The 13,446-nt window shown below is 31.0% G+C and overlaps 3 protein-coding genes across 4 annotated transcripts; 2 read left to right on the top strand and 1 right to left on the bottom strand.

Annotated features, from left to right (window-relative positions):
* The first annotated feature begins 158 nt into the window (after nucleotides 1–158).
* Nucleotides 159–4,699, top strand: LOC116435104 (RUN domain-containing protein 1). Its single transcript, XM_031994312.2, has 10 exons — nucleotides 159–351; nucleotides 445–628; nucleotides 707–800; nucleotides 1,011–1,178; nucleotides 1,578–1,758; nucleotides 1,818–1,912; nucleotides 1,990–2,748; nucleotides 2,811–2,908; nucleotides 2,977–3,071; nucleotides 3,156–4,699. The coding sequence occupies exons 2-10, from the start codon at nucleotides 474–476 to the stop codon at nucleotides 3,260–3,262; spliced, it is 1,752 nt and encodes a 583-aa protein (XP_031850172.1). The 5' UTR covers nucleotides 159–351; nucleotides 445–473; the 3' UTR covers nucleotides 3,263–4,699.
* On the bottom strand, nucleotides 4,579–10,655 carry Nrk (Neurospecific receptor kinase). The gene is made up of 6 exons (XM_031994352.2): nucleotides 10,103–10,655; nucleotides 9,830–10,026; nucleotides 9,455–9,716; nucleotides 9,142–9,384; nucleotides 8,873–9,060; nucleotides 4,579–8,702 (listed from the first exon to the last, which is right to left on the bottom strand). The coding sequence occupies exons 1-6, from the start codon at nucleotides 10,161–10,163 to the stop codon at nucleotides 7,701–7,703; spliced, it is 1,953 nt and encodes a 650-aa protein (XP_031850212.1). The 5' UTR covers nucleotides 10,164–10,655; the 3' UTR covers nucleotides 4,579–7,700.
* Nucleotides 10,656–10,899: 244 nt separating this feature from the next.
* Nucleotides 10,900–12,896, top strand: LOC116435099 (replication factor C subunit 4). Of its 2 annotated transcripts, none has more exons than XM_031994298.2 (6): nucleotides 10,900–11,128; nucleotides 11,213–11,488; nucleotides 11,905–12,298; nucleotides 12,381–12,494; nucleotides 12,565–12,648; nucleotides 12,726–12,896. In XM_031994298.2, the coding sequence occupies exons 1-6, from the start codon at nucleotides 11,016–11,018 to the stop codon at nucleotides 12,816–12,818; spliced, it is 1,074 nt and encodes a 357-aa protein (XP_031850158.2). In that variant the 5' UTR covers nucleotides 10,900–11,015; the 3' UTR covers nucleotides 12,819–12,896. The 2 variants fall into 2 exon arrangements, with proteins under 2 accessions (XP_031850158.2, XP_076223460.1); XM_076367345.1 differs by having other exon boundaries at nucleotides 10,982–11,128; nucleotides 11,195–11,488.
* The last annotated feature ends 550 nt before the right edge of the window (nucleotides 12,897–13,446 follow it).

The following is a 13,446-nucleotide window of genomic DNA, read 5'->3' as shown; positions in this document are numbered from 1 at the left end:
ATTAGTTCTATATATCTATATATTGTACGGGTACAATTAAATGAAAGAGTTGAATTCGAACAATTCGGATGTACGTCTTTGAACGTAAGCTGAGAACCACTGCGGGGATTCACGTGATAATGGTGGGGCGAAGGGGAATATTCGACCAAGCTGTTAACTCTGTTCTCCGCTATAAATCCATGATAGTAAAAACTATTTGACGTGAGAACGCGCCTTGCTGGGCGCTTAATCGACAACAGTCGGTGACGTTCCCAGTCGTACACGTGCGCAGAAGTTAATTAATGGATTAAACGTGACGGAAAGGTGGAAGACCGAACACTGTGATGTTCTGCCAAAGTAATCGAATTTCTGGTATGTAGAAGCAGAGCCTAGAACGACTCTTGTTTGGTTATATCAAATCTGTTTCTAAGAAGAAGAATCAATAAATGTAAGCTCGGGTTGTAGAAGAAAGACGAGATCGTAGACGGTAAAAAATGAGTGCTGGAGAACATAAGGGTTGCGAAATAGAAGATATTGAAAATTCGGATGAAAGTGACAGACCCTCTGGGGAAAGATGGGCGCCAGTCGGGGCAAACGACTGTGACAATGATTTTGCTGATGAGTATAAATATGTAGATAATATGGAGAAGTAAGTAATATGTTAACAATGTTTTGAAACTATTCTTTACTTGTTACTATAGTTAAATATTGCCTTCTGTTATATTAGCTTATCTTATGATATGGAGAGACTCAAGGTATTGGAAGAGGAGCAGGAAATGCTTAATTCATCTCTCATAGCACTGACTACACATTTTGCCCAGGTATTAAATGTTCCTTAACATTGATATTAATAAGTAATGCATATAACTGTTCTTGACCTCTTAAGAATTTGTTCCAAATGTTATTGTGGTCTGTTTTAATATTCCATTGTAACTATAATATTTTTATTAATTTAAAATGTAAATACGAAGTCAGCTTTAAGAGATTAATGAAAATAATGATTTGTTAGTAATATTGGGAATATATTTCAGGTTCAGTTTCGTTTACGACAAATTGTGGATGCACCCACTAATCAGAAGGAAGCGTTGCTCAAAGAATTAGAAGAGTTTGCATTTAGGGGAATACCCGATGCTCCAAATAATTTGTCACTTGATAGTAGATCAATTACTCCAACTTCTCCAGTGTCCTGCAAGCAAAGCGTAAGCTGTGTAAAAATTTACTGTACCAGTATTTTAATTTTTTAGTATTATGTTTATTTTTTATCTTTTTATTTTAATTCTTTCTTCTTACAATTTTTCCTCCAAGTGTTTGCCTTATTTTAATACAACTCGCTTTGCTTGTAAAATACTGATATGCATACAAATCTGTGATATATTTTTCTTATGCTTTAATAAAGTTTTAACTAATTTGTAGATAAAGTACTATTTATATTCTACTGGAAAATAAATATTTTTATATACATTGTTTTCAATATATGCTTTTGTTATTCTCATGCCATAGCTTTTAATCCTTGTTTTTTCTTTTGATTTTTTTTTCTTCTACATGAAACAATAACTCAACGCCAAAGGGTAGAATGCTTAGTATGTACAATTTAACAGATATCTGGAGTTATTAATGATGTTGATGTTGAATCTAAAATGGCTTTACAAAGAACAAAACAAAAAGAACTAATATGTCAACTGAAATCTCAGTTAGAGGATCTAGAGAAATATGCTTATGAAACTGGTGATGCAGACTTACCGCAAAGCATGATATTAGAACGACAAAATATTATAATCAGTAAGTCTTTCAAATTCAATCTTTTTATATAAAATCTAGATTAATACTGTTTTTTTCAGATCATTTAAAAGAAAAACTAAATTTTGACGTCGACGATCTTTGCAAATTACCAGTTGACGATTTAAGATGGCAAGTAGATTATGCTATAAGTCAGGTAAATTATTTGACTCGGTAGGATTCATTAATGAAGGAATTTTCATAGAATATGAAATTAATAAATTCGATTTACAGATTGTTAGCCCTTTGAAAATGAAAGAACAATTGGTAACTCAATTGAAAACACAAATTACGGATTTAGAGCGTTTTATAAATTATCTTCAGGGCGAAGTTAGTACAGAAACTTTAGCATGCACTTGTGCTTGTCCAGTACACACTAGTGGTTCTGCTACCTCTTCTTCGTATGTTAAGAATGCATTTCAGAGAAAATCGATGGAGGAAGATAATAAAACTCAGACTATTAACACTGTTAAGAAGGTGGCAGTTCTATTACATATGTTCCTAGTGTCCCAATTAGGATGCGGTAGTGAAAGGGTGCGAAGAAACATTAAAAAGAATTCAGTACATAAATGGCGGGACTTGAGAACCAGACTAGATATAGCTGTTGAACATGTTATAGAAACAATTACAGAGATTAATCATCATACAGAAGATGATGACCCCACTAATGAAAATGATTATGCCTCAGATTCAGATTCCTCGTCTCATTGTAATGCAAGAGTAACATCTGCTGTAAGGAAGCATTTAGCAACGTCCATACGTGACTTAATTCAACATGGATTAATGTCTGATGTGCGTGCTAATAGTGTAGTACCGTTCGTGGGATGTTTCCCTCAAAGAACCACCTCTACTACTAATTTAATGCATGCATGGGAATTAATATTGAAATACTATGAAATTAAAAATGGCCACCGTTACAATTCTAGCCCAGCACAGAAATTATCTCAAAGTTTCAATCTAGATTTAGCAGGGAGAGTTATATCTTCTAAACAGGTATTAATTACGCAGTTCGATTAATATCAGTTTCTACTATAATAAAATAATTAAATTTCCAGAGTCTATTAACAACTATCGGGAACATTATTGCCTCTCACAGTCCGTACAAAAGAAGTTACGATTCCCATTTCAAAGCATTCATATGTGCATCCTTGAAGTGAGTAAATATCTCGCAGTCCTCTTATAATGATAAAGATTTGAAACATATTGATAATTTTATTCTAGTGCCAAAAAGCTTGTCGCTTGGTTAAAATTAATCCTACAATGTCAGTATCTCCTTGAGAATCATTATGCATCATGGAGTTATGTTGTGAAAACAGGTATAGTAAAAGATGAAAATGAATACTATTACCAACGAACTAAACGTGACAAATGCAATATTTCTCTGTTATTGTTATAAATAGGTTTTCAAGATGCATTTCATACTCTAGATCGTCTAACAAGTTACAAATTTGATTTGCCAGTGGACTTGGCTGTAAGACAATTCCAAAACATAAAAGATGCATTCTGATTGCAAAGCAAATCAACATTCATACTCATGTGAGTATGGGGTAGTCACTTTTAGTGAACAAAGTACACAAGCAACATAAATGAGAAACAGTACATTTTAACTTTATGTTGATAGTACACTAATCTACTGTATTTTAAAAATATTCTTTCTTAAAGAATATTCTTTCTTAAAGAACATTCCTTTCTCATCTCCTGAGTGCTTATTAGTTGAAAATTGTTATGATGCAATAACATACTCAGAGTCTGAGTTTTTAATTATTCTATTTTAAGAATATCATTCTATAAGATCTAAAGAAAGATAATCTGATGCTTGGGGTGACTTAATGATGATATGTATAAAAATATATTGTGATTTAGAGCACAGATATAAATGTAATGCTGCCTCATAAAATATGGACTGATACATATTACGTAGTTATTTTGAGGTACATTTTCAGAGACTGCAAGTTCTCAAGAAATTAATGAATCTAGACATTTTATTTATAAACTTTAACGAATAACATTAAACCAATTTTATAAAATTGAAAAACGCGGTTATTACGTCGATCAAAATTAATTAGTATTTCGTACTAAATCTTTTCACGCAAACGATGAAGAAAGTACTTCTTACTAGATATCAAATAAAACCAAAGACCAAACTTTCTTTTTGATAATTGAAAGAAATATTATTCTTCAGTTTTTAGTTTTAGTACCTCTTCGAATGTTAAAATTAATAAGTTTATGGTAACATATCATTGAAACAGTAGTTAAATCTTGTAACATATAACAGTAATATGCTCATAATCTTTGATGTTGTGATATATTGTCAACATTTTATCTTGTTGTGTTTTATAAATCTTTATCATTGCTTTATATTTCTTTCTTCACATGTTTATATAGTATATATACGTTGATATAAACGTGTAAAATAAATCTTTAGTTATCACTATTAAAAGGAAGAGTTTAAAGAGTCTCGTTTTACTGTGCAGATCATTGAATAAATCTGTATAAAATGTTACATTTTTGTATGCAGCTGAAAGTATAGATCTTATAAATATTTCTCTCAATTATATATAACTGTTCCTAATTTCATCAAGATTAAATATGTTATATGGTATACTGTAAGAAAAGCATACAAGCTCCAGAAAATAGATATTACTAGAACACACATTAATTTCAACTAGTTAACAATTTACTGAACATACACACCTAGTTACTTGCAATTATTGTATTGTATGCATAAGGTATATCATATGTAAGATAGTATTAAGAGAAACTCAAATGTATTATATAATATATACATAAATATCTGCTTTTTATATACATAATAATTTGACATTAGTTTATTGAAGAGAAGACATGCAGAAATATATTTATGGAGCAATGTATTCTGTTTTATATTATAATATATCCTAATATATTATTCCTTATACAAATAAAAAAGGCAGAGTACATGAAATTGGTTGTTTATTTCTTGTAAAAGTTGTACATTAGTAAAAGTTTCATAGCAGTTCTTCTTTCAACACGTTTGTAGTATTTCATTGATAATTCCCCGATATTTGTCATAATAAAGCATACAGGATGAATCACAAGAAATTTCATGGTTTGAGTAACGTAAAAAAAATGTCTAAAACCAATGCTTAGATACTCCTGAGAGATAAATTTGTTAAACATAATTTATGTTGTAACAATTATTTTTTTCCCGACTTTTAGTAAAATCATATGTCTATATTCCGAACACTATCCACCTGTTCATCTTTTTCTGCATCTCATAACTCACCCTGTATAATTTTCATTAACTCTTATTTATTACAATTATCTACATTAAAAAAAGGAACAACATGTAAATTAGACATCGCTACTTCTAAATTATATATATATATTTTTTTAATTTTAATTTGATACTTATGAATCTCGTTTAAGGTTCAAAATAGAGTATCGAGGAATCTCGATGTTCTTACTGATTAGATTACAGTTTTGTTGTACATAAAATTCAGAATAGAGTCTACATTGTCAATAACATATTTGAACTCAACGAATGTATATAATACCAGAAGTTTCTTTCTTGGTCGCCGATGATACGTCTTATGTACGTATCATCATAATATATCACGTACAATACTACTTATACAGGATACAAGTACACAGATGTAAGAGCACAAACTTGGTAGAAGTTCTTCTCTCCTTTCACAATATAAAAGTCGTGTATAAAAAAGTTTATGGAAGAGCATTCAGATATTGCATTCACATCATTTCTTCGCTTTTTTCCATGTATTATATAGTATTTGTTAATGCTCAACCAAGAATTACAGTAGAACGAAGAACATTCATCTGCCTATTGCAATACACACTCATTGAAAATCAAGTGGATGTTGACATTCATTAGCTATACTTATCTATGTACTTAAGGATAGGATACAACATTCACAAATTAATAAACCGTTCGTAACATATAGTTCGTTACGAAAATCCTGATGAATAATACATTTATGGAATACAAAGTAGTAATATACAGCAAGGAATGCTTTCAATATCACTTAGAAAATGTTGAATAATATCATAAAAATTGAAAGTAGATGTTTCTTCTATATAAAAAAAAATTTCTCTTGATAAGAAAGATTATTGAAAATTATATATTAAAAGGAAAATGCATCCAGGCATGTTACATATCTCGTAGAACAAGTAATACTCCAAATCAATTCTATGTTACAGTTGAAACATTCATTTAAATATTGTTTTAAAGCACAGTAATGATTTACTTTCAAACCTTATGTATAACAGTTGCACAGTATACACTCACTTAATGTTTCTTTTTTTTTTTATTGTAACATTTGTCATAATAGCTTTCATTGATATTTTTCATACATTAAATAGGCTATGTTTTTGGTACAGCAACGATCTAACATCTAACAATTAAGGACAGTTTACACATAACGTCGCTAAATATAAACCCATTCTTTTTTTATGGCCAAATTGTTCGCACAGCTATATAAATTCAGTATTATCTGTCTTAGGCTTCAGCGAAACATCATTATTTGTTGTTTTATATATATATATATATATCTATAGGAAAGTCTGTTTGCCAACATAGCATATGTCTCTTAAGATATTTCAGTTCTGAAGAAGTGAGGAAATACAGCAAATGTATTTGCTAATACATATAATTACGCATATAAATATATAGATATATGTATACAGTTATGATCAAGTCAAACAATAGAACTAAACACAGTTGTAGTCTTGTACACAGAATGTCGAGAAAATTGAATCTTCACAATGATATAAAACAAATTATTTAAAAAAAAGAAGTATACTTATAATATTAAAACTTATTTTTTAAAAAATGTATCATCAGTCTTCAAGTTTTTAATAATGATAGTAACAAGATAGTAAAATTTGTATAAATACTGTTTCACTTACGAAAACGTTTAAGAAAAAATTAAACTTTCTTTATATAATAAGGATGAAATTTTTTAACTTTTATGTTTCCTTAAACTGTATGAAGTATAAAATTTCATCTTTCATAATTTGAGAAATAAGTAATACGTATATACAATTTGCTAGAAGCATGTTGTGTTAAAAAATTGATAAAGACTCTTAGAATGATTATTGAATAAATCGGTTTTGTTTATACATCTGAAAAAAATGATAATCTACTAATACTAAATATGTTCAAATTATTTTGTTAGCTGCTTTATATATTAAGTTTTGTGGTTTCGTTAGTAGACTGCAAATATTTATGTTCTTGCAACATATAAAAATTTGCAGTCCATTTATTTAAACAAAAAACATTGTATGTGTTGGTACTATATTACCACTGAAATCTTTATCTCAGTATGTTCATCATTAATACTCTTACTGGCAGTAATATGTTATAGTATTGTAAAATTCGTTGACGGAATGCATGAAATCACAATAGATTTAAACATAATACATATGTTTGTGTGAAACTGACACAAAGTAATTCCAATATAAGTAAAAGTAAATTGTTAATAAATACAACTTGAGATAACCGTTTATAATCTACAAAAGCAATATAATTATCCCAAATATTGTAATTCTTTTAATTGTAAACATAGTCTAAGGACAATGTAGATAAGGACTTTCATTAAAGTTGAACAAAAATGAAAATTCAATCCAATATACGTATATACAAGCAAAAATATGAAAAGAGTACATAAATTCATTTGCTTTTAAAATTGTATCAAAAGGTCATCGATTTTGCTTTATATGTGTATTCAATATTGTAAACATAATGGTTGCTAATATCAAACGTTTTTTATAAACACTTCAGTCAGTTTGTTTTACAAGGCTACGCAACAAACATAACAAAGGCAATTACGCGTAACACGTAGGTACGATTCTTACCATTCACTTACCTTTATTTTTGCATAAATATCGCCTTAATCTCTAATTTCATGAATCATAGAGTTTCCATTTGGTACAAATTATTATCAGGTTCAAACGTGAATACGCAGCGGAACACTATCCGATTTATTCTCCGCTTCTAAATTGTGCTTTATAGTATCCAATGTATTATAGATGGTTCTGAAAGCTGGCCTATCCGATGGTCTCCTATTCCAGCACAGTTTCATTAAATCATATATGGCAGGGGGTGTATTTTCTGGACACTGAAGAACATTGCCTTCTTTAATGTATTTTACAACTTCTTCGTGAGTCATTCCATAGTAAGGCTGAAGAGCGAAACTAAATATCTCCCATAAACATACTGCGAAAGCCCATACATCAGATTCCACAGTGTATTTATTATATAATATACTCTCTAGAGGCATCCATCTAACTGGAATGGCATCTTGCTCATCTCCTTTATAATAATCTTGCAGATAGATCTTTTGTGACAGTCCGAAATCTGCTATTTTGACAATCATTTGGTCATTGATCAAACAATTCCTGGTCGCGAGATCCCGATGGACGAACTTTCGGTCGGATAAATACACCATACCGGAAGCCACTTGCAACGCGATATTAATCAAATCCATGTGCGATAATCGAGAGTCCGTAAAATGTTCATCCCTTTCCAAACTTCGGATAATATAATTTCCAGGTGAACAAGATCGTAGAAACTCATTTAAGTCACCGCGGCCCATATATTCAAAGAGCAGACACATAGGTCGACCTAACGCACATACACCTAACAATTTGACAATGTTCGGATGATCGAATTCGGCTAGTAGACACGCTTCACGCTCAAAATCTTTAAGCAGATCTTCTGATGCTTCATCTTTAAGCATTTTAACAGCGACGTTAGTGAATTCCTCGCCTGGAACTAAACCTGGTGCTTTTGCTTGAAACACTCTACCAAAAGCACCCTGACCTAAATCCCGTTCATAGATAACGTTATTTCTAGGAAATTCAAGCTTCTCCAACTTTGGATTAAGCTGCGCGCTTGTCTTGTGATAGGCATTGTTGCTTGGTAATTTATCCAGATCAATAGTTATATACTGAAAATTCCATATGATTATCATTCTGATCATTCATTGTAATCCAGAGCATGCACTATTATATGAACCAAAATAATTATTCAATAAGTCCAGACTCAGTATTATTTTTCTGGGCATGTTTATATGCATATATTATCTATACTTTGCAAAAATTATATATGTTAATATACCTGATTATTTGTTGGATTGTATCCTTGATGTCGTTTATGAAGTCTGTGACTCAAAATAATTGATAATACAGTTCCAGCTATAATTATAAATCCCAATGAAGACAGTATTAGTATAAACATTGGAGTAAACAATGTATCCATTGTTAAATCTTTTGGGTCGACCTCCAATACTTTACTTGTTACCTTATCTAAATTAAAGGTAAAAAGAAGAATAAAGTAATTGATGTAAACGTTTTAAACAGATGTTTCATTTAGTATTAACAGCACACCGCATATAGGAATATCACAATGTTGCCATCGTATCATAGGATCCATGGTAAAGCACCATGGCATTGGTTCGTCTCCACCAGCATTTCTACAATAGTTTTCACCATCACGAATTTGAGGGAAGACATCTGGTGGTCTATCATGACTATGGGGTATTTGCGCACTCCATGCCTGACAATCCAAACCATATTTTGTTTTATTTACTTTACCCATATAAAATCTACCATTGCCTTTGACACAATCATCTGAAATCAGAAAAAATTTAGGAAATGTACATTTCAAATCAAGATGACATTAATCTGAAATCTGTATTACGTGTAACTAGCTCTTCATTCACATCAGTCAAATGTATGTGCGAACAAGTCTCTTTCCCTTTAACTATTTTTGGCAATGTTTCACAATCTGGAAGTGTAAAATGTCCCCTTGATCTAATATAGATCTTTCTCTGCTTGTTATCCTCTATCATTGCCCAATCATTGAAACAGAATTGATGACGCACTGCCATGCAATCTTCGTAACATAATGGTAGGCCGACTGAATTGTGACATTGTGGAAAAGCATACATGCACAACATTTTCTACAACAGACAAATATTCTTGAAACTTGTCCAAGGAATTTTAGATGTATTCTGTTTAGACCCTGTTATTAATATTAGTTATAATGTTTGAGTCTTCAGTTATAATATATTACCTCTGCAGCTGAACGACATGGTTCATTAAGTTTCTGTATCAATTCCTCCCACAAATTGGTGGTAATCTGTTCATTCAATAATCCTCCAGGATTATTGTTAGAATCATTGAACCATACCATACCATTCCCAATACCAGCTAGGTATTTTTTGCAGATTTGTCCACTATAAAGTGAACAATAACCATGGGATTCTGGTTCTGTTAAGCAAAAAAAGTATAAACAAACAACTTTCTCTTTCATAGTATATGATGTTTCCTTACAACAAATACATACTAGTTTGAGCAGAACTGAAATGCAAAATGATTGCTATCAGAGAAAAAATCCAGAACACCATTATTTAAACGTGTTGCGTCGAGGTAAGGCCAAGAAGAAAATATCACATGTTTAAAGGAGAAATCGCTACATGAGAAAGTACGCCAGTATTGATGCTCGTTTAATTTACATTGAATTGCATCGGATCCATAGCATAAGTTAAATATCTTTTAGCGTGAAGTCGATTATTACGCTCCATCCTACATGAACTTTCACGCGTAGTCCCATTCGACAATCACTGAATGAATATTACAATTATCGATTGTAATTTTTCAAACTATTTTCAATGGGGGTCAGTACGATAATTCAACAAACGTAATCTCAATGAACAAAACTACAGCTTCAAACACATAAATCGTTGCACAATAAGAATGATTAAACTATCCTAACAAAAATGTTCGTTCTCTCCCTTATCATGCGTATGATAAACCAATATACGGCTGAGCATTCCGTTTTATTTACAATGCCGATACGCGACGAACAAACGGCAAATTTGCTCGTTTTGTAACGAGCCTAAATGGCTGCTAATCTAAGGGAAATTTGGAACTAGGACGACAAGTAAATGGTTCCAAAAGTAAAAGATTATTCAATTTCTTTGATGTGTTCAAAATTAATTTTGATGTTATTCAAAGTACAAAATATTTATATTAAATATATTATATTACATTAATAATTATAATTACAATTTTAACTAAAACAACTTGGGAATTTTTGAGGTATAGTGTAATTCACAGGAGCGTAAGTCTTTATGGGGTGTTTTCTTAAAGTATTGGCTCAAGTGGATTCGGCAGGAAAATGCGCGGGAACGGATTTCCATCCATTAATTAAAGTTTAACTTTATGATAAGTTCCATGCATTCTGAGGTGACGAAAGCATGCAAGCTTTCTTGAAAACAGGAAAATTAGGACCAGGAGAACCGAAAAGGGCTTCGACTTCTCGTGCCAAAGAAGAACGCAGTGGCCCTGCACCACCATGGGTTGAAAAATAGTAAGCATCATTTTGGTGTAACCTTAATTGTAAGAAGTTTTGGACAGACATACAATAAATTTTAAGGTTTTTGTGATTTCTCAGTCGTCCCAGAACTGTGGAAGATGTAGTTGAACAAGGGGAAGTAGTTGAAGTATTAAAGCAATGCATGAAAGGTAGTGATTTTCCAAACTTGTTATTTTATGGTCCTCCTGGAACTGGTAAAACAAGTACTATATTGGCGGCATCCAGACAATTGTTTGGTAGTCTCTATAAAGAAAGAATATTGGAATTGAATGCTTCAGATGAGAGAGGTATCCAAGTTGTGAGAGATAAGATAAAGTCCTTTGCTCAGCTTACTGCTGGTGGCATGAGAGATGAGTATGTTTACTTTCCTATTATCTATATATAACATGTACATTAATATTTTTCAGTAAATTAGAAATAAAAATTCCGTGATGTTTAGTAAAAGGTTTGAGAATCACTTTGAAGCTAAGCATGAAGATTGCTTGAAGAATATAGTTGTTATCAGGAGTTATAATGAAGTTTTTTAGTAATTCTTATTGCCAACTAAACAATAAAATGCTATAGGCAGGTTATCCCAGAAGTATTGTAAAGTTTTAAACTTTTGGTTCTGCTTTAACAGCAAATAAATAAAATACTTATGATTCTTTAGCAATCTATTGCTGTGCTCAAGTGATTTCTATGAGAACGGCACAATCTGAGGCACTTAAGATATAATGATTATATACAGAATGGAAAAAAACATTTATAACAGTAATCATTTTTGTTTTTAGTGGGAAAAGCTGCCCACCTTTTAAAATTATTATTCTTGATGAAGCAGATAGCATGACTAGTGCAGCACAAGCTGCACTTCGTCGTACCATGGAAAAAGAATCACATAGTACACGTTTCTGTTTGATTTGCAATTATGTTTCAAGAATCATAGAACCATTAACTTCTCGTTGTACAAAGTTCAGATTCAAACCACTTGGAGAAGAAAAAATTATTGAAAGATTAGTTTACATATGTAAAGAAGAGGACCTGAAGGCAGAAAAGCCTGTTTTACTAAAGATTGTAGAAGCTTCAGGAGGAGATTTAAGACGTGCCATAACATGTTTACAATCTATTACAAGGTTAAAGGGTAAAGGAATTGAAATCACTATTGATGATGTCCTTGAAATTATTGGGGTAACTTATGTTCCTTCTTTTTTTTAGTTCTGTATAAATTGCACTATCATTATATTAATGTGAACTAATTAAAAACCTACAGATTGTTCCTGATAAATGTTTGGATGAATTATTGGATGTGTGCAAAACAAAAGATTATAGCAAGGCAGAAGCTTTTGTTGATAACTTCATGTTGGAAGCACATGCCACATCGCAAGTAAATATTTTTATTTCATATAAACACTTAAATATCACTATAGTATTTTAAAGTCTATGTATCTTTTTAGGTAATTGAACAATTGAGTGAAAAAATTATATATTCCAATGAATTAACAGATAAACAGAAAGCTACAATAGCTGATAGACTTGGAGTAAGAATTTTTAAATTTAGTAATAGAAACATATTTATTTCATATTGACATTATTCATTCTTTTTTGTTCATTATAGGAGTGTAACTATAGGCTACTGGATGGTGGAAGTGAATATATACAATTTATAAATCTTTGTTGTGGTATCATAAAAGCTTATGAATTAGCATAGAAGTTAAATTATTTAATACTGTACATTGTTATATTTTATATTTTTTTTTAACCGGAATAAATATCTGCTCTTTTCATAGTTGATTTACTATAAAATTAAAAAAAAAAGATGCATACTATCGCTGCATTATAATAGAAATACATTTTCAAAATTAAATGTTGAATGAAAAAAGTGATTGGTAACTCCATCTAACAGCGCAATGGTAATACTCATCAGGTTGCAGCTTATTATACATAGATGGCGTTCAAAAAGGCGTAACCACATCAATCAGTTCAAAATTACAAATCTAATAAAAAATATTATTACATGTAATTATAAATAATTATTCCAAAATGTACCATATTCCATACCATTTATTCTTACAATCGTATATTTTCTTTCAATGTATCTTTGGAACAATCACATAGAACAATATTGTAATCCTAAAAGTCCCTATGCATCATCAGTTTATTTAACGCGGATCTACATTTTTCCCAACTTTACAAGCATACATCCTTAACGCAGTTAATTCTATTAATTCCGAATCCCACATTACAGTAGACCTCTTCATCTTCAAGTATACGAATAGCGGTTGAGCAAAAACATCCATTCAAAAAAATAAAATGAACACGGTTCAAGATCAACTATT

This window comes from Nomia melanderi, chromosome 4 (genome assembly GCF_051020985.1).
Source record: "Nomia melanderi isolate GNS246 chromosome 4, iyNomMela1, whole genome shotgun sequence".
In the NCBI taxonomy this organism is placed as follows: Eukaryota; Metazoa; Arthropoda; class Insecta; order Hymenoptera; family Halictidae; genus Nomia; species Nomia melanderi.
The sequence above is the reverse complement of the archived record's forward strand: the minus strand, read 5'-3'. Positions and strand labels throughout refer to the sequence as shown.